This window comes from Bufo gargarizans, chromosome 8 (genome assembly GCF_014858855.1).
Source record: "Bufo gargarizans isolate SCDJY-AF-19 chromosome 8, ASM1485885v1, whole genome shotgun sequence".
NCBI lineage: Eukaryota > Metazoa > Chordata > Amphibia > Anura > Bufonidae > Bufo > Bufo gargarizans.
Genome location: NC_058087.1, coordinates 151851890 through 151873735, shown reverse-complemented (window position 1 = coordinate 151873735; position 21846 = coordinate 151851890). Strand labels below are relative to the sequence as shown.

The following is a 21846-nucleotide window of genomic DNA, read 5'->3' as shown; positions in this document are numbered from 1 at the left end:
AATAGTTGGTAGGAGTCAATGCATTTCTTAGCCCCAGATTTTAGATGTACTGTAGGATAAATACTATATTTGTCCCCACAGTTTTTCTGCATTGGTTTGTAAGGGGATTTCACCTGTCATCTCATGTCCTCCAGATAACTTTGGAAACAGTCCATTGTACGATGCCGCCAAATTCAACTCTTTTCTGCCCCACATGGTTTTATGTTCGAGAGCAACTGTTTTATGTCTCTTTTCATATTGTGTTCTCATTTCTATTAATGCTGGAAGATTCTTCAACTGGAATAGTAGGAACATTTGTGTTAGATAATGACCTTAAAGCTAACTGCTAGTTAGATTGCAGACAACTTGCCAATTTAAATTTTAGTTTGAAATTATCATTGTAATCCCTTCCCTATCCTTATAGTGGGATCTTATTTAGTATATTTTGGGAGCAGAGAATACTCCTTTACTGATCGATAAAACATGGCAAGAGCTTGTATTTAAAGGATGTACACAGTAAGGTTCCCCCTAATCCATCATGAATGACCTAGATAAGTGCTGGATTATCAAATATTCCAGACTGCCATTACCAACCTGTAGTATAGAATGCTTCAGTTGTACAACGTTTAAACAAGCGTTTTCTGTAAAATGGAGCTTTGATGAGAAATTCAATTCTTTTTCTTCCATCTTGACATGTACCCTTCCTTCTGCTTCATTTGTGGTGTAGGTGACCTACAAAATAATTTTAGGTAATGTTCTTAAATCAATATGTAAATGATAAAAAAAAATGTAAAAAAAGATATACAATTTAATAGCAATAATCCTATGAAAATGCCTACGATACCTATTCCTAATAATATCTACAGCGGTCTATGAGGAAAAACAACAACAGAATAGATCAAGTAAAACCTTGGCAGTCTGTAGGTGTTTGCCTACTTGGACCTGCACCAAAAGACACACTTCCATTCATGTAAAATTGTGGAGCGACCGCACTTAGATTGCCTACTCTACCCAATTTACTTAAAGGAACAGACTGGTTATAGTCCTATCAACAGTCATGAAACATCATGGTTGAAAAAGCACAGTAAGGGCTCATTCAGATGAGTAATGTCCCCATCTAGGTGCTGTCCCAGTATAGAACAGACTGCATACGGACTGAACGCTGATCCATTACAGTCAATGGACCAAAACACATGTGCGATTTTCCACACGGATTATTCAGTCAACGCAGAAAAATCACAGCATGTCTCATTTAGGTTCAATCCCCCCCCCTTCCCACCCAAAAAAGGACCACATTGACACCATCCGTGTGCGGTCCATTTAACATAAGGTCCTTTTTTCCAGGCGGTGCATGGATGAGTTGGAGCTTGCTTGCCTGAATGAGCCCTATGAGTTTTAACGTTTTAGTTTTTTTAAAGGGCCACCTGTGTTTGGTATGCTTTTCTCACGGACTCATTCACTACAGTGGGTAAGGCAGCTAAAACACATTTTGTACCCTATTATGTACTATAAGCAATGAATATGTCCATAATATGGTGTGGGTAGAGGCATGACAACAATGATATTTTGAGTGATTCTCAAAGAACCTGGAAGAAGGTGTAAGGGAGCACACAGTCACCGTCCAGACCACTGCCAGTGAACCCAAAATCAGCCTTCTGAAACCTCTAGTATGAAATTAAGGCTAACCATACGTATTCACTAGAGCCTGCCGCGAGGCAGTATAGATCTGGCTGCTAGGGAGCCAAGGTACCGTATGTCTGTGGCGCTTAATAACCCGAATACTGGTGTGGGCACACTAGTAGCAGACCTTTCATAGTCTCAATCAGTTTTTATTGAGGATTTTCTAAGTGTGCATGTACGGACAGTTGTACAGGTAAATAAGATAAAGTAATACAACTTATAAAGACAACATAATAAAGGAGTGTTCCTTATTACACATTTAGAAGTCATGCGCATACATACTGATACTCAGATACCATAATGAGTTGTCATCTACATTTTTATTCTCACTGGCCCTAAGCTTTAGCACCTAATATCTTATGCTCAGGTGACACTTATTGGCAATGGCGTGGCATAAGTGCTTGATAACCACATAAGCCACCTATTGTGTGCTACTATCCTGGACTGCATAGTTTGGGCAAAAACCAGTTCACAGTGCATATGATAATTTACTTCCTTTGTTGAGGGAGTTTGTGCCATCTTCCAGTGTCGATCTATTACCTTTTTTTTGAAGCAGTTAGAATGTGGGCTACAATCCACCTAGCTTCATATGGGACTTCGTCTAGACCCAGGCTTAAGATAGCCAATTCCGACTCTAATGTTGTTTGCAGACTCGTCACCTCTTCCAGAATATTTGATATAGCTACCCAGAAGCTATTGACCGATGGGCATTGCCACCACATATGGAATGGAGTACCTATGTGTCCACAGCCCCTTCAACATAGAGGGGAATAGTTTGGGATGATATGAGATAACTGTCACGGCGGGCGTGCACTCAGACTCACAGATAACCCACCAACCAGGCTCTGGGCGAGAGACAAGGGAAGGGTCACCTCCTAGCTAATCCCTGACCTCTTTCCCTGCACTGCTCAGCCCACATGCAGACCTTAAAGGTAGCCCGTGCCTGGGCTTATCTTTCTGAGCTGGAACAGACAACCTTCCTTCCTAGCTTCTAAGACCACAATGGTCCTTATAATCCGCTCAGAGCACTGGGCTGGTATGCTATTTAAACTAATGACCCCACCCAGTGCACCTGATGAGAGGAGGATCCAGCACGGCTCCAAAACAAACACTAAACTCGTGCTGCTATCCTGGCCGACCTCCGCACATCGTCAGAGTGGGGCATGACAATAACCTGTTCGGAGTTAGGTACCATCTAAGTTGAATTTTCCTGTTCTGTTCAGTATCGATAAAGGGGCTCTGCACTTTGTTTAAACTGGATAGATCATCAGCTTCTGATCGGCCGGGGTCCAACACCCTGGACCCTCGCCGATCAGCTGTTTTAGAAGGCAGCAGCGCTCCAGGAGCGCTGCAGCCTTCTCACATTTTTCCGTCGTGACGTCACGACTTGTATCAACTGGCCTGGGCGGGGCTAAGCTGCATTCAAGTGAACAGAGCTTAGCCCCGCCCAGGCCAGTGATACTAGTCGTGACGTCACTGGGCCTGCGGTAAACAGTGAGAAGGCCGCGGCGCTGCTGGAGCGCCGCTGCCTTCTCAAACAGCTGATCGGCGGGGGTCCCGGATGTCAGACCCCCACCGATCAGAAGCTGATGATCTATCCAGAGGATCGATCATCAGTTTAAACAAAGTGTAGAACCCCTTTAATACACCTAGAGCATTTCATAGTCCAATATAAAGCAGCTGTCCATGAGGTCTGTGGGAATTCCTTCCCCAGTTCGGCCTCCCATTTTAACATAAATGGCTGTTTTCCCCCGCTGTTAGTTCATAATAGGACTGAGTACCATACAGATATGCTGGAGCGGTGCGTGGCATCAACTTTAAATAACCAGTACAGTGGGTCATCTCTATCCAACGCTGTCTGTGGGGGATTTTTAGATAGCAAGTGACGAATCTGCAAATACTGATAGAAGAGGGAATTAGGCAATGCATATTTGGAGTGTAATGTTTCAAAATCAGCTAGGACTGAATTGTCGAAGAGGCAGCCCAAGGTGTCAGCGCCACAATCCAACCATTTGGTGAGAGAAAGTGTAGGGATGTGGTATTCAAGGACCGTGATAGGAAATGACCTAAAATCCAGATATGTGTGTGCTCTGGACTTATGTAATCTAGTCCAAGCGAAGATGGCTTAAATGGTATTTAGAAGTAGGGGATAATTGTACGGTTTTAACCCATGTGCTGCTAATAATGCTTTCAGGGACTTCCTTTAAGCAAAGTGTTCCTCTATATGCAACCATTGATGGGGTGCGGCCGGAGACCACCACTTCATGGCCTGATCCAGCAGATTAGCTATGTAGTAATTATACAAGTCTGGAACTCCTAAGCCTCCGAAACGAAAGGGGGGGGGGGGGTAATGCCTTCTTGGTGACTCTGGGATGGGAACCATTCCATATAAAACGTGTCATATCCTCTTGCAGTTGCTCAATTAATTGTTTCGGTATTTAAGTGGAATACAGCGAAATGTATACAAAATCTTTGGCAGAATTAACATTTTAACTGTGTTTATTTTTGCAATCCAGGATAATTGCACTTTAGAGTACTTAGCATAATCCTTCTGCAGTTCTGACCTTAGACTTTTGAAATTGGAGGTAACCAACCCATTGATAGAGTGAGTCAGCTCCACTCCCAGATAAGCCAATGATTTTAATTTTCAGCCTAGATATACTGAAAGTGGTTACTTATTCTGCCTTTCAGGGTGTCCGGAATATTGATAGGTAGCACATTGGTTTTGTTGACATTAAGCTTGCAGTAAGAGAGTGAGGAATACTAAGTGATACTATTGGAAGCTGCCTCTAAGGATCTTAGGGGGTCTTATAGTGTCAAAATAACGTTATCGGCATATAACCCGATTATATGGGAGCGCTCGCCTGCCAATACACCCGAGATGTCCCTGCATGTGCAGAGTTTTTCCACCAACAGCTCCATAACCATGTTAAAGATAAGGGGTGATAGTGGGCACCCTTGTCTAGTGCCGTTGGTAATTTGAAAAACGTTGGATAAAAAACCTGAGGCTAAAACCCTTGTAGAGGGGGTGGAGTATAAACCAGCTATACAGTAGCTTTTAATATGTGCCCCTGGAATCCTAATTTTTTCAGCACTTGGTCCAGTAACCCCCAGTGAACCCTGTTGAACGCTTTTTCAGCGTCTAAGGAGACAAAGACTGTGGGGGCCCTGGACCAATCTGAAGTAAATTTATCATACGTCTAGTACCATCCCTGCATTGTCTGCCGGGCACAAAGCCTACCTGGTCAGTAGCGATGAGGGAGGGCAGAAAGTTATTGATTCGGGTGGCAAAAAAATGTAAATCAGAATTTAGTAAAGAAATTGGGCTAAATTTTTCCAGAGCAGTATGGGGTTTCCCTGGTTTGGGCAAGGTGACCACTGTGGCTGAGAGCATGTCAGGAGGTATATTATCAGACGTCATAAAGCCATGTATGTGAGTAACGTAGTATGGAAAGTTTTATAATATTCTGCTGGGAAACCATCTGGTCCCGATGCTTTATTAGCTGGGGTGGCTTTAATGGTTCAGTATTTCCTCTTTAGTTACGGGTTGGTTAAGGCCCCATGCACACGGCCGTTGTTCACAGCCGTGTGCGGGCCGTGGAACCGCGGCCTGGATCCCTCCTGAGGGCAGGAGCGCACGGCGTCACTGGTTGCTATGACGCCGTGCGCCCCCTGCTGCCGGCACAGTACAGTAATACACTGGTATAGATCGTACCAGTGTATTACTGTACTGTGTCGGCAGCAGGGAGCGCACGGCGTCATAGCAACCAGTGACGCCGTGCGCTCCTGCTCTCAGGAGGGATCCAGGCCGCGGTTCCACGGCCCGCACACGGCTGTGAACAACGGCCGTGTGCATGGGGCCTTAAGGTGTTTAAGGCATCGGGAGACAAAGTGGGGAGTGATATTGAGTCTAAAAAAGAGGATATTCTAGCTGAGGAGGGCTGGGGGATATGATGATACGACCCTAGATTGAATAAGGAGGAGTAGTAAGATGCAAAAGCATTGGCTATTTTCTGTGGGTGAGTGACTAGCGAGTTGGCATAATTCAGTCTGTCAATCCTAGTCTCTGCCTGCTTTCAGTTTAACCTATGGTAAAAATTTGCTTTGAGGTGTCTCATTCCTAGCTCTTGTCGATATAAGAGCAGTGACCTCAAGTGTAGCCTGCATTTCTGTAACTCAGCTAACGAAGAGGCATTTTGATGTAGTTTATGCCTCTTCTCTGCAGCTTGTAGCTGTGTTAGTGCATCCCCCATTGCCAGATCCCTGCTTCTTTTCAGTCGTGTAGCAGACTTTAAAGGGAACCTGTCACCGGGATTTTGTGTATAGAGCTGAGGCCACTAGCACATCCGCAATACCCAGTCTCCATAGCTCTGTAGATGACCAACCACTTCACCGGAAAACCCCACCGATATTTACTTGATGTCCCCTCAGTATTTTGGTGATGGGAGCAAATTCCTTTCTTTTGGCCAATGTTGCTGCCGAGAGGTCTGAGTAGATAGGGATTCCCTTGAAGAGATCAGATGGCACGGGGTCTCGTCTCAAAGTTTTCAGTAATGACTCCTTAATCATGAAGAAATTAATCCTTGCAATGACGTCCAGAGTTAGGGAGGCGTCCAAGCCCTGCGGTTTCGGCACTCTGTGGATGCGGTCTATGATTAGGTCTCTCTCAGTTACCGTCGGCAATGCTGCTTTAAGAAGCTCATTGAGTAATTGTTTCAGCTCGGCTGACTCCACATTTTCTGGAATCCCGCGTATTCTAATATTATTTCGGCGGTGCCGGTCCTCCAAGTCATGTAGTTTGGCTGACAGCTTGGCGATATCCTCCTCCATAGCCTCATGACTGAGCGTCTATGAGAGAGTTGTGTGAAGTGGCGAACTCCGCCATCTTAGTTTCCAATTGCGCGCGGTCTCCAATGCTTTGTATATCTCTTTTGAGCTCTCTCAGCAATCCCAACATGTCCTCTTTCATAGAAGAGGGCAGATTTTCCAGCAATGACCTCATAACATCCTCGGTGATGTAAGTATCCAATCGTCCGTTATGCCCCAGCACTTTGGTCCACAACGCATGGATTTGTAATATGCCCATTTTTTTAAAGAAAAGGCGCGGCACTCTAGTCTTCTATGTGATAGGGTGCAGATTGTCTTGACCTCCCGGCCAGACAAAGTTAAGTAAATATGACAATGGCACTCCAATTTCAATGCAGAAAGGTAGTTCTTTAATTAGAATAGGCAACTTCACAATACGGTGTGACGTTTCGGTCCAAACATAACCTTTATCAAACTAAGGTTGCCAGGTGGAGAAGCGAATAGTGAGCAGGAAAGATAGGTGGAAAACTTCACCCAAGAAAAGCTGCTTTTCTGGGGTGAAGTTTTCCACCTATCTTTCCCGCTCACTATCCGCTTCTCCACCTGGCAACCTGAGTAATATGCCCATGCATGTGTGCGCCTGTATTCCACAGTGGGGACTGGAATTGCAGTAAAGACAGCCAGGACCAACCAAAGCCAGAACTGATCAAGTTGAGCAGGTAAGTGTAGTTCTCTTTACAGGTCCCGCAGGGTGGGGGGCAGAATTTTAAAAAGTAAATTGTGGACAACCCCTTTAAGGTCTACAGAAGTGTGCATTATGCTGTTTTGGGGGTACTATCTCTCCTTGGGGAGAGGGCATCTTAATCAGTGTGAGGAGACTTATAGGCTATACATGCTCCTCTGGAATTCTGGGAGGAAAGGGGTGCAAATGAGCTCTTACCAAGCGCCTCCTCTAATGCCACCAAATGAAAGGCTACTATCCTATAAGTCAATGTTCCACCCTTTAAAAAGGCCTTACCCCGAAACAGCTGCCTGCAGATGAGTTGCTGGCTTTTTTAATATCAGAGTCATGTCTCAAGGCCTATATAAAGGGCCGAACACTGACATATAGGATAGCTGCCTTACATCTGGTGGCATCACAGGCAGAGCTTGTTAAGAGCTCATTTGGATCCCTTTTATGCTGTTTTGTAGCAGTTGGGGACAGCACTGTATAATGCACACTGCAGCTACTGAAGAACCTCTTTTTTTTTAAAGAGAGGGCACATGTTATATAATCAATAGAACTTCCTGTAAAATTGACCTGTGAGTGCAGAGTCACTGTAGCACCACTGTAAATTGTCATGTGTTCACATCAGAATGTGATATTTTATAAAATTATTATTTACGGACATGGCAATGGATAACAGTAGTATAGTAGTACTAATTGTATTCTTGATAAAAAAAATAATTATGAAAATGTCTTCCAAACTTCTCTGGACAGAAAATATTTTAAGAGGCTCCCAATGTGTGTGAGACTTAACCTAAATCAATTGCTGACGCAAACCTCCCACATATCACTGCTGATTCACAGATTATCCATGGAACATTTGTGGTGGGAACTATAAAGCAATATAAACATTATGCAACTAGAAAAGTTCCTATCTTGCACCACAATCTCCCAATGAATCTAAGTCTTTATTGGCTTCTTTGCAAAAGCTATGAAAATGTAAAAAATAAATAAATAAAAAATAGAAAATAATGCAAGCGTCTATGATTTACATTTACAGCTTGTGGGATTATTCAAGTCAAAAAGCCGTGTACGTGTTTAAGACCAGGTAAGTGTAGCTATCATACCACATCAAGTGACATTTCTTTAGAAATCAGATGGTTTGGGTTCAAAACGGGACAAACATTACCACTAGTGTAATAATATTTTCTGATAAGAAGCCACACAAGCCACAGCAGTGTCAACAATTTCTCATAGAGAAATTAACCACTTCAACCCCGCTAGCTGAAACCCCCTTAATGACCAGGCCACTTTTTACACTTCTGCACTACACTACTTTCACAGTTTATTGCTCGGTCATGCAACTTACCACCCAAATGAATTTTACCTCCTTTTCTTCTCACTAATAGAGCTTTCATTTGGTGGTATTTCACTGCTGCTGACATTTTGACTTTTTTTGTTATTAATCGAAATTTAACGATTTCTTTGCAAAAAAATGACATTTTTCACTTTCAGTTGTAAAATTTTGCAAAAAAAATGACATCCATATATAAATTTTTCGCTAAATTTATTGTTCTACATGTCTTTGATAAAAAAAAATGTTTGGGTAAAAAAAAAAAATGGTTTGGGTAAAAGTTATAGCGTTTACAAACTATGGTACAAAAATGTGAATTTCCACTTTTTGAAACAGCTCTGACTTTCTGAGCACCTGTCATGTTTCCTGAGGTTCTACAATGCCCAGACAGTACAAACACCCCACAAATGACCCCATTTCGGAAAGTAGACACCCTAAGGTATTCACTGATGGGCATAGTGAGTTCCTAAAACTTTTTATTTTTTGTCACAAGTTAGAACTTGTGACAAAAAATAAAAAATTCTAGGAACTCGCCATGCCCCTCACAGAATACCCTGAGGTGTCTTCTTTCCAAAATGGGGTCACTTGTGGGGTAGTTATACTGCCATGGCATTTTAGGGGCCCATATGCGTGAGAAGTAGTTTGTAATCAAAATCTGTAAAAAAAATGACCGGTGAAATCCGAAAGGTGCTCTTTGGAATGTGTGCCCCTTTGCCCACCTAGGGTGCAAAAAAGTGTCACACATCTGGTATCGCCGTACTCAGAAGAAGTTGGGGAATGTGTTTTGGGGTGTCATTTTACATATACCCATGCTGGGTGAGATAAATATCTTGGTCAAATGCCAACTTTGTATAAAAAAATGGGAAATGTTGTCTTATACCAAGATATTTCTCTCACCCAGCATGGGTATATGTAAAATGACACCCCAAAACACATTCCCCAACTTCTCCCGAGTACGGCGATACCAGATGTGTGACACTTTTTTGCAGCCTAGGTGGGCAAAGGGGCACACATTCCAAAGAGCACCTTTCGGATTTCACCGGTCATTTTTTACACATTTTGATTTCAAACTACTTACCACACATTAGGGCCCCTAGAATGCCAGGGCAGTATAACTACCCCACAAGTGACCCCATTTTGGAAAGAAGACACCCCAGGGTGTTCCGTGAGAGGCATGGCGAGTTCCTAGAATTTTTTATTTTTTGTCACAAGTTAGAAGAAGTCTGGGATCCAAATGTCTAAAAATGCCCTCCTAAAAGGAATTTGGGCCGCTTTGCGCATCTAGGCTGCAAAAAAGTGTCACACATGTGGTATCGCCGTACTCAGAAGAAGTTGGGGAATGTGTTTTGGGGTGTCATTTTACATATACCCATGCTGGGTGAGATAAATATCTTGGTCAAATGCCAACTATGTATAAAAAAATGGGAAAAGTTGTCTTTTGCCAAGATATTTCTCTCACCCAGCATGGGTATATGTAAAATGACACCCCAAAACACATTCCCCAACTTCTCCTGAGTACGGCGATACCACATGTGTGACACTTTTTTGCCGCCTAGGTGGGCAAAGGGGCACACATTCCAAAGAGCACCTTTAGGATTTCACAGGTCATTTTTTACACCTGGCATTTTAGGGGCCCTAAAGCATGAGAAGAAGTCTGGAATATAAATGTCTAAAAAATTTTACGCATTTGGATTCCGTGAGGGGTATGGTGAGTTCATGTGAGATTTTATTTTTTGACACAAGTTAGTGGAATATGAGACTTTGTAAGAAAAAAAAAAAAAAAAAAAAAAACAATTTCCGCTAACTTGGGCCAAAAAAATGTCTGAATGGAGCCTTACAGGGGGGGTGATCAATGACAGGGGGGTGATCACCCATATAGACTCCCTGATCACCCCCCTGTCATTGATCACTCCCCTGTAAGGCTCCATTCAGACGTCCGTATGATTTTTACGGATCCACGGATACATGGATCGGATCTGCAAAACACATACGGACGTCTGAATGGAGCCTTACAGGGGGGTGATCAATGACAGAGGGGTGATCACCCATATAGACTCCCTGATCACCCCCGTCATTGATCACCCCCCTGTAAGGCTCCATTCAGACGTCCGTATGATTTTTACGGATACATGGATCGGATCCGCAAAACACATACAGACGTCTGAATGGAGCCTTACAGGGAGGTGATCAATGACAGGGGGGTGATCAATGACAGGGGGTGATCAGGGAGTGTATATGAGGTGATCACCCCCCTGTGAGGCTCCATTCAGACGTCCGTATGTGTTTTGCGGATCCGATCCATGTATCCGTGGATCCGTAAAAATCATACGGACGTCTGAATGGAGCCTTACAGGGGGGTGATCAATGACAGGGGGTGGTCAGGGAGTGTATATGAGGTGATCACCCCCCTGTAAGGCTCCATTCAGACGTCCGTATGTGTTTTGCGGATCCGATCCATGTATCCGTGGATCCGTAAAAATCATACGGACGTCTGAATGGAGCCTTACAGGGGGGTGATCAATGACAGGGGGGTGATCAATGACAGGGGGTGATCAGGGAGTGTATATGAGGTGATCACCCCCCTGTAAGGCTCCATTCAGACGTCCGTATGTGTTTTGCGGATCCGATCCATGTATCCGTGGATCCGTAAAAATCATACGGACGTCTGAATGGAGCCTTACAGGGGGGTGATCAATGACGGGGGTGATCAGGGAGTCTATATGGGTGATCACCCCTCTGTCATTGATCACCTCCCTGTAAGGCTCCATTCAGACGTCCGTATGCGTTTTGCGGATCCGATCCATGTATCCGTGGATCCGTAAAAATCATACGGGCGTCTGAATGGAGCCTTACAGGGGGGTGATCAATGACGGGGGTGATCAGGGAGCCTATATGGGTGATCACCCCTCTGTCATTGATCACCCCCCTGTAAGGCTCCATTCAGACATCCGTATGCGTTTTGCGGATCCGATCCATGTATCCGTGGATCCGTAAAAATCATACGGATGTCTGAATGGAGCCTTACAGGGGGGTGATCAATGACGGGAGTGATCAGGGAGTCTATATGGGTGATCACCCCTCTGTCATTGATCACCCCCCTGTAAGGCTCCATTCAGACGTCCGTATGCGTTTTGCGGATCCGATCCATGTATCCGTGGATCCGTAAAAATCATACGGACGTCTGAATGGAGCCTTACAGGGGGGTGATCAATGACGGGGGTGATCAGGGAGTCTATATGGGTGATCACCCCTCTGTCATTGATCACCCCCCTGTAAGGCTCCATTCAGACGTCCGTATGCGTTTTGCGGATCCGATCCATGTATCCGTGGATCCGTAAAAATCATACGGACCTCTGAATGGAGCCTTACAGGGGGGTGATCAATGACAGGGGGGTGATCAATGACAGGGGGGTGATCAGGGAGTCTATATGGGGTGATCAGGGGTGATCATTGGTTCATAAAGGGTTAATAAGTGACAGGGGGGGGTGTAGTGTAGTGTAGTGGTGTTTGGTGGTACTTTACTGAGCTACCTGTGTCCTCTGGTGGTCGATCCAAACAAAAGGGACCACCAGAGGACCAGGTAGCAGGTATATTAGACGCTGTTATCAAAACAGCGTCTAATATACCTGTTAGGGGTTAAAAAAATCACATCTCCAGCCTGCCAGCGAACGATCGCCGCTGGCAGGCTGGAGATCCACTCGCTTACCTTCCGTTCCTGTGAACGCGCGCGCCTGTGTGCGCGCGTTCACAGGAAATCTCGGCTATCGCGAGATGACACACGGATGCTTCCAGGAGGAATGAATCAACCACCTTCCGGACACATTCCGTGCGTTAGGCGGTCCGGAGGTGGTTAAACAGTTTACAATTCTATGAACAGGACTGCTCTGCCAAAAAGAGTCCCAAGCCGACATTACTTTTCCAAAAATGCTGTACCAGCCCTGCACACGTATGTTGAGCAAAAGTTGGGCCAGTCCTTAGGCTTCTCGGTGTCTGGTAGAGCTCATGCCAGCGCTGACGTATGGAGTTGTAACACAATATATGTCCAGACCAGGCACACCAGCATCTTGGCCAGGTGATGACAATGCCTCCTCCCAGTTGTAATGCTGGGATTTCTGCGCCAATGTCCTCCTCATCCTCCACCTTGTCCTCACCTTCCCCTCTAGGCACAGTTCACAGTGGTCCTCCTGCACATCACCTATGCAAAGCTAGGCGTTGTCATGCGGTTCTGCACCTGGTCAGCCTTGGTGAACTGAGCCACACCGGGGAGGAACTGCTCCGCATCACCAATAAATAAATCTCCTCGCCAAATAGACATAGGAACGCTGCGCTGCATCAGGGAGGGCTGACCCATGTGCCCTGCATGGCGCACGTCTTCAATCTGATTGTCAAATGGTCCCTCAAGTATTCAACTGAACTGCAAGAGCTGTAAAAAATGTCCAGGAAACTGTGCATGCACTTCAGCCACTCTTGACTTCAATGGGTCCACATTTTACAGACAAGTGTAGCAAATGTAATATCTTTTTGCGAAATGGGCATACGGATGCGGAAAGTACAGATCATCAGTGTGCTTTCCGCATCCATATGTCCGTTCTGCAAAAAGATAGACTATGGTGGTCATTTATAATCCTGAAATACGCCTATATTAGGTATATTTCAGTGACGGATTGTGGGACAATGCAAGTTTTAATAAATGAACCCCTATGTCTGTAAAATGCGGACCATGGACTCAATAATTAATGGGTCTGCAAATAAAACGTGGACAACACATTTGTTTTTGAGGATCTGCGATTTGCAGACTGCAAAACGGATATGTTTGTTTGCATGACACTTTGAAGGGAGCATAAAGCAGCTAAATTCAGTGCATTTCGCTATCCCTGGGTCATCGCTTCAAGTTCTGAGGTTTATCAATCAAACAAGAAATGGAGAAGCTGGGTGGCGTTACTGATGGAACGATGTTGTAACAAATGGAAGCTGCAGTTTTTGTCCGGTCGCCTCTTCGTGTGTTTGCCGTGCTGCGGCTTCATCTCCCGCCCGTCCCCATTATAGTTAAAGGGGCCGCAGCGTACTTCCGGCGGCACAGATGGGCTAGCGTTAGTACGGACAAACAACCTGCCGGACCCTACTAACGCTAATGTGAAAGTAGCCTTAAAAGAGCAATTCCAGTCCTAACTGATACTGGCATCAAAGGTGCAAAAAACACTCTTTTAGGAAAACAATGACTAAAAAGACCCTACTAAGTCCCTTCATAATAATGTTTTTAAGCTACATTAGGGTGAAGGAAGGATTTTAACCACCTAACGAGTGCCCACTGTCTTGTGACAGTGGGAGATGCATGGCCTCAGTCTGCAGCAACGTCTTTTGGCTTTGTTGCAGTTGAAGGGGGTTAAAGGTGGTGTTGCTTTATTCATATTGATGACCTATCCTGAGGATAGATCATCTGGGGCCGACATCCAGCAGTCCTAACAATAGGATGTTTGAAGAGAAGGCCGCTGCCTTCCCTTAATGGTTTACCTGCCCGCTGTCACAATTGCAGCGGTAAGCAGGTTTAATTACACCTAAGCCCCCCCATTCACTTCAATGAAATCCTCCCCCCCAAAAATAGTGTATAATAAATCATAATAGACAATAAAGATTTAGTATAAAATACATTTTATTGTGTATAGGTTATATAAAAATAAAAACATAAAATATAAATCATATCAGTGACCGAAATAACCTGAAGAATCAAATTATTTAGTGTGAAACATGAACAGCGTCAAAAATTTATAGCAAAAATATATTTTTCTGTCTTTCCTTAGCAAAAAAAATTATGAGGGATATGGTATTTTCCACTTCAGTCTTAAGGCTACTTTCAGACTAGCGTTTTCGCTGGATCCGGCAGGGTTCAGCAAAAACACTTCCGTTACTGATAATACAACCGTCTGCATCCATTATGAACGGATCCGGTTGTATTATCTTTAACATGGCCAAGATGGATCCGTCATTAATTTCATTGAAAGTCAATGGAGTGCAGATCCGCTTTCTATTGTGTCACATTGTGTCAGAGAAAACGGATCCGTCCCCATTGACTTGCATTGTGCGTCATGCCAGATCCGTTTTGCTCCGCCTCCCAGGACGGAAAGCAAACCGCAGCATGCTGCGGTTTGCTCTCCGTTATGAGAATGGAAGGGAATGCTTTTTGAAGCATTCCGTTCTGTTCAGTTATGTTTTGTCCCCATTGACAATGAATGGGGAAAAACGGAAGCGTTTTTTTCCCAGTATCTCAATACCGGAAAATATTAAAGTAGCCTAAGTCCCTCTGCGAAGCACCACAGTTATGTAGAGGCACAGGTCTCTACATATGTTTAGCACTTCCTCCAGCAAGCATAGGTGTCAGGGAATGTGTCATCAGAAAATCACCTATTGTTTACATTACATTTTTATGTTTAACATATTTTTTAATAATTTTTAATGATGTTATTTTCAATTTTCCATGTCAGCATCTATATTAAAACAAAAACCAAAAAATCCTGCAGTTTTCACACTGGCCACTAAGTCTAATAACATCTTCTTGCTTTCTACAGATTACTTTACTGCAGTTATATATTATTCTAATCCTGCCTGTAATGATATCACCTCTGTGTATAGATAAGACAGGATCCATCATTCACAATAGATGATTGTCACAGCCTATCTATTCTTTCCTTGTACAATCACCTCTGCACAGGTCACAGAGCGGCCTGGAAAACTCTCCTATTGAAGTCAATGAGGTCTCCTTCTGACCATTGTGTCTATGGCCCATGGGGTCGCCATAAAGTCATTTTTTTATGCTTTGAAGGTGCTGTTAAGAATGGCTCAGGCAAGATAGCCGCCCCATGATCAAGTTCAGAAATAAAAAAATTGGTAATCAGAAAATAAAGTCAGATTAGAAAAAAAAAATGTGTGTTACTATCTGGTTTAAACTGGCAGATACAATTTTTGTTGACACATTTTCTTTAAGACTTTTTCCATGTCAAAAACTGGCGTGGAAAATGATAAATGAGCTGGGCCTGCCGGCCCGCCCGCTTCCCCGCTCACACCACATCCTCTTTTCTTGCCACTTCAGAAAAGTGTTGAGTGGGGAAAAGCTGCAAATTTTGTTGCACGCCATTTTGAATACGCAACGATTGTGGTGTATAACGGTTAATAAAGGTCTCCCTATATAAATTACACCATCATTTACATTTAGTCCTGCACAATGCCAAAAAACCATACCATTTCTCCTGTATAAAACAAGGCCTCAGACAGCACATAGGCAAAAATGGCAAAAATGAAAAGATATTGCTGGTTATTAAAGGGGTATTCCCATCAGGGACACCATCAATGTCAGATAGGTGCAGGTCACACCTCCAATCTCCAGAACAGAAAGTGAAGGGAGAGCACACTGTGCATGGGTGGCCACCCTCCTTTTATCACCATGGGATTTCTGAAAATAGCCAAGCACTGGCTTGGTATTTCTGGCAGTCCCATAGCGGTGAATGAAGAGCAAGCACATGCACTGTGTGCTCTCACTCACTTTTGAGGCCCCTGTTCTGGAGATTGGAGGTGTGACCTGCACCTATCTGACATTGATGGCATATCCTAGTGATATACCATCAATGTCCTAGATGGGAAATATGGCTTCCCTTGTTCTGTACACAGCTGACATGCTCTACTAGCATCCTTTGGATTTTCTGTCTTTTCCGTCAGACCGAGAGCAGACGGACTCCTTATCTCTGCTCTCTGACCTTATAAACACTCATTATAGCTCAGTTCATATCTTACTGATAAGAATGTGGCTTCAATAAGTGTTTGTGACCTCTCAGTAGTTTACAGATAAGGTTTATTAGATGACCAGCACAAAGGGAAAGTGAAAGTACCAGCCACACAGCTAGAAAAAACGGTAACCCTTTGTAACAGAATGGCTCAATATTATTAATAAAGGCCAATTTAAAAAATATTTGTAGCTAAAAATGAGTAACATGCAATCATAAACAGGAATTGGCTCTGAAGGCCTGGTCATTAAGGGGTTAAATGGCTTTAGTGTTCACTATTTTTATGTGCCAAGAAATGCATTTTGTATGACCAGCAAAATGACAACTGCTCTGGGCGTATTTGCCTCTTGGAAAATTAGCTGTCAGTTTGTGGGTCTAATCAGCCACCATCCAGACCATGTCATTGGAATATTTTTGCCATAGCAGCATTAACCGCAATAATTTCCATAATACTGCACCCATGGAAAGAAATATAGGCCTTACCTGATAGAAAACTCAGTATATGTCATATATAACAATATTTTCAATTAGCGATGATCGGATCGATTCTATAGAATCAGAACCCGAATTTACAGAAATTCACTCATCTCTGCTGTCTGTTCATCCATCACTAGAAAGATGCTTACCCCTGTGATGAAGGTGCTGGGGCTCGGAATATAGGGTTGCAGGGCTGGTACACTGTGCGTTGCTTTCACAATTAGTTCCTCACTAGATGACAAAATAATAAGTATTGATGTGATGAATAATATATTACATTATAAAAAATTTATTATATGACATCTTCACATCATGGAAAAATAAAACAGCGAGAAACTGAAATAGTTAAAAACCCCAAGTGAGTTATTTACATGAAATGTAAAGAATTTATCTTTGTATTATTTATTTTGGCATCTAAAATTCTAAACTAAAATATGAAGAAACTATCTACCGTTCTGTGTCTAAAGGTCTGATGCAGATGTCTTTGTCTCCATAGTTACAGACTACAAACTCTGTGTCTAGTCTGATCCTGCTGCTACTTGTTATTTTTTAATTTTGTAAACCTGCAAAACAGGTGACAGGACTAGGTAGGAGCTGCAGAGAGCAGGACAAACATACTTGTGTGGACATATTTTCTTATTAGGAGTAGTGTGAATATGAATGTTTATTCTGCTGTTACTGCAAGTACCCAGTAAGCAGCGCTTCACTGAACCGCTCTCTGTATTTAGCTGTTTCACAAGCCCTCCCCTCTGTTTGTGTGACAGCTGTAGCATCCAACCAGAAGACCACAACAGCTGTCGTTCAGAGCAGAGGACAGGGTCTATGAAGATACGCAAGACAGAGAGCAGAGGACACGTCACAGTGAAGCTCTGCCTTCAGTGCACTTGCAGAAAAAGTGCCAAGCAGAATAAAAGTTCATATTCACCCTAGTCCTGATAATAAACATTCTGCAAAATAAATATTCGTCCTGCTTTCCCCACTCCTACCTAGTGCTGTTGTAATGACCCAGAGTGGCATTACCACTTCTGTACCCTGCTACTGTCTTTATTGGTTAACCTCATGTTATCATGTGTGTTTATTGCAGGTCCTATACAATGTGCATTGCTATTCCTATGTAACTGTTAATGTTCATGTAATTTACCTGGTTTACCAGTAGGTGGCAGCAGGAATGGCAGAGCTACATTTGCAGAGGATGGAACCTTCTTTCCATTCTAATTCTCCCTCTAAGGAGGGGAGGGTGTTAGTTAGAGGTCAGTGGAGAGTACCCCCTGCTTGGGGAAGGAAGCAGGTCCACGTCCTTGCTGGACGTGTCCTGCCTAAGCCAGCTAGAGCACCTTCAGCGCTGGACACAGAGGCCAAAGCCTGAAGTCTTCGAAGCCAGGAGGTATAGATTACCTGGTATTAATCTAGAGACAGACTACAGAGAGAAGTGGCGGCATAAAGATAGAAGCAGAGTTATACAGTAAGCTTGTCAACACAGCAGAGCCAGAGAGCAACAGATGTAGCGGAGTTGAGTTTGTTTGCCTGCCAGAGTTAATTCTAACGCCTGCTGGGAACCAAGACAAAGCCTGAAACTGTTGGCGAAATGTTTATTCAAGTATAAAGCTGTTATTGAACTTCATCACAAGGTCTGGACTCAAGTTATTTCTTCAAATCCCTCTGCTTCGGATGAAAACGCCTCGGATCCAGTGTTTCCAGGTAGGAGTGCCGTGACACGTGCACCAACATTAAGGGAAATTTAGGCCAACCTACACCACTCTGGCATTCCTACACCTGGGTACCATCTACTACTACACTAAAAGAGGCCCTGTGCCCTTGTTGCTTCAGAGCAACTGGCGTCACAAAAAATATTTGCTTTAAAGGGACACTGACAGGCCCAATTAGCATATTGAGTTATATATATCACAGTACAGGTCATATAAAGTGTATTAGAATCATGTAAGTATCCCCCCTGCCCACCTTATAAATACGGAAATATAAAGTTTTATAACCTGCTTGTCCGGTCTCCAATCTGCCCAAGGGGCGGCGTTTCATCTGAAAATGCGCCCAGCCAGCCGCTCCCAACTGCCGTTCTGAAGCCCCGCCCAGCTCATCAATATTCACTTCGCTGGGCGGTGGCTACAACTCTCCAGGTCACGATCCTGCGCATGGGCAATCGAATCCTCCTGGCATCGTTCGTGTGTAATCTTCTGCGCCTGCGCCCCGCCGTGGTTAGATCGCGCCTGCGTACACACCCTGCCTGCGTCCCCGAGCCTCTGCCTCATGCGCATGCGCCTGAAGCGCTGCTGCTATGAACAGTGTCTGGCGCATGCGCATGAGGCAGAGGCTCGGGGACGCAGGCAGGGTGTGTACGCAGGCGCGATCTAACCACGGTGGGGCGCAGGCGCAGAAGATTACACACGAACGATGCCAGGAGGATTCGATTGCCCATGCGCAGGATCGTGATCTGGAGAGTTGTAGCCGCCGCCCCTTCATCTCATTTTCAGATGAAACGCCGCCCCTTGGGCAGATTGGAGACCGGACAAGCAGGTTATAAAACTTTATATTTCCGTATTTATAAGGTGGGCAGGGGGGCTACTTACATGATTCTAATACACTTTATATGACCTGTACTGTGATATATATAACTCAATATGCTAATTGGGCCTGTCAGTGTCCCTTTAAGGGACCCATGGCCGTTGTCGTGCGTCACACTGTCAACAGGTTTGCATTGTATAAACTACTGACAGACTCCCTTTTATCAAGCTTTCCACAACCTGTTGCAACATGGCTGTGGATACTGGCATCTCTTAGCCACAAGATGTGTCATGGATGTTGTAACTAACCTGAGTATTGGTTGTTGGTGCAAGCTGAAAAGCTGTGTCAGACCTAGGGCAAGCTTGGCTGGAGGGAGTGTAAATGTGGTCATTTGTCAGCCATTATTTTATTGGACGGTGCCTGTGCTTTCCCAATCTGTATGTCCATTCCGCAAAGGATACAACATGTCCTATAATTGGCCTATTCATGGACCCACTAAAGTCAATGGGTCTGCAAAGAAAAAAACAAAAAACGGATGCAACATGGACGTCATCCGTATTTTGCGGACATACAGTCATGTGAATGTATCCTACAAGCTTATTTACCCTATACAGATCTGAAACACTCATCTCTGTGGCGTTTAAACCTTACCGCACACTAAGTGCCTAGTCTTTTCTTCACTTTGCTTATGCTGACATTGTCAGCTTTGCACATGACGCGTGTTTCGGATTTCAGCGGTCCTGTTCTATAAACTTGGGTAGCCATTGCTTCACAGCTGAGCTATTTTGTTCTCCTAGGCACATGTACTTCAGAATAACAACACTTGATATTGCCAGCTGGCAGTAGTTGGAAGCATTTAGAAGCAGGTTTTTTCTCATACTGAGTCCCAAGTCTCCTGCATAGACAAGGAGCAAAAGGCAAACTTTCCAATTGCCTGCACTCCCCACAAGAGGGCGCTTATTGCATACTGTCTATACATTGAAATTAAAGAGGACCTCTCACCTCTCCTGACACGTCTGTTTAGTAACAACTGGCATTCTCTATGTAATGCATCCTTTCATATAACTGTGTAGTTCCATTCCTCTGTTATTCCTACGAGTTGTTTATGAATGAATTGCCAGGCGTCTACACTAAAGGTTTAACTGGGGAATGGGGGGGCGTCCCTGCACAATCGGACACTGGCAGCCCTGACTGGATAGTTGTAGACTCTGCAGTGGCACACCCCACAACTTACAGACTGCTGACAGTTAATTCATAAACTTCTAGCAGGAATAATAGAGGAATGGCACAGCAGTTACATGAAATATTCTGAGAATTAAAGTAGTTACTAAAACAGAGAGGAGAGGCCACCGCTGCTGGATTACAGAGTGGTCGTATCCATGGAAACAAGCAGTGTATAATGTAAGGGGAAAATGAATCCAGCCAGCAAAGGAAGCAATATGGACAATCACAATACATTAGTAAGTGTCTTGTATTAACTATCTCTACACGATAAATGCCATTTGCTGAAGTGAGAAAATCCCTTTAAGTTAGAAAAAGGAATTTTCATTAAAATATATATCGACTAATGGCACGTATAGGTAGAACATTATGGATTGTATAAAAATAAACATTTGATTAAAAAAAGTCACAAATTACAGCACACACCATGTTGTCACTTTTTAAGCTTCTCGCCACTTTTCTGAAGTGGCTAGAAAAAGGGTAGAGATTAGCATGACGGATGGGGCTTAGCACGGAGATATGTGATATGAAAATGTCTGAAAAACACCAAAATCTACAGCATACTGCTTTTCTTAGGCTACTTTCACACTAGCGTTTTAGTTTTCCGATATTGAGATCTGTCATAGGGGTTCATACCGGAAAAACGCTTCAGTTTTGTCCCCATTCATTATCAATGGGGACAAAACTAAACTGAACAGAACTAAATGCTCCAAAATGCATTCCGTTCCGTTTAGTTGCGTTCCCATACCGGAGAGCAAACCGCAACATGTTGTAGTTTGCTTTCCGTCCTGGGATGCGGAGCAAGACGGATCCGGCATGACCCCCAATGCAAGTCAATGGAGACAGATCCGTTTTTTATGACACAATAGAAAACGGATCTGTCCACCATTGACTTTCAATGGAGTTCATGACGGCTCCGTGTTGGCAATGTTAAAGATAATACAACCGGATCCGTTCATAACGGATGCAGATGGTTGTATTATCAGTAATGGAAGTGTTTTTGCTGAACCCTGCCGGATCCAGTAAAAACGCTAGTGTGAAAGTAGCCTTAAAAGAAGCCAGAAAGATAAAAAAAACACCTCCTAATGAACAAAATGCCAAATGTCCTGCATTTCATATTTCCCATAGACCTTTACTTAACAAATGTTTTTACAACAAATACACACCACAAAATGCCGGTGCAAAAAAACAACACAAAAGTGCTGAAAAGCGCCAGCACAAACCTATGTGTGAATCCCACCCTTATGAGGATGTTCACATCTCAGTTTTGCTGTACGTCAAGCGCATACGTGCACACATACAGTAAAAAAATGTACACAAACTTATGAACTTTT

General features: G+C 43.8%; 1 protein-coding gene across 1 annotated transcript in view; it reads right to left on the bottom strand.

Annotated features, from left to right (window-relative positions):
- LOC122945456 overlaps positions 1-21846 on the bottom strand; it is a 200344-nt gene that overhangs the window by 69485 nt on the left and 109013 nt on the right. Inside the window, exons 24-26 of the mRNA XM_044304524.1 lie at positions 16924-17005; positions 574-711; positions 114-276 (exon numbers count right to left, since the gene is read on the bottom strand). Of these exons, the coding sequence (XP_044160459.1) occupies positions 114-276; positions 574-711; positions 16924-17005 (383 nt within the window). The remainder of the gene's footprint in view (positions 1-113; positions 277-573; positions 712-16923; positions 17006-21846) is intronic.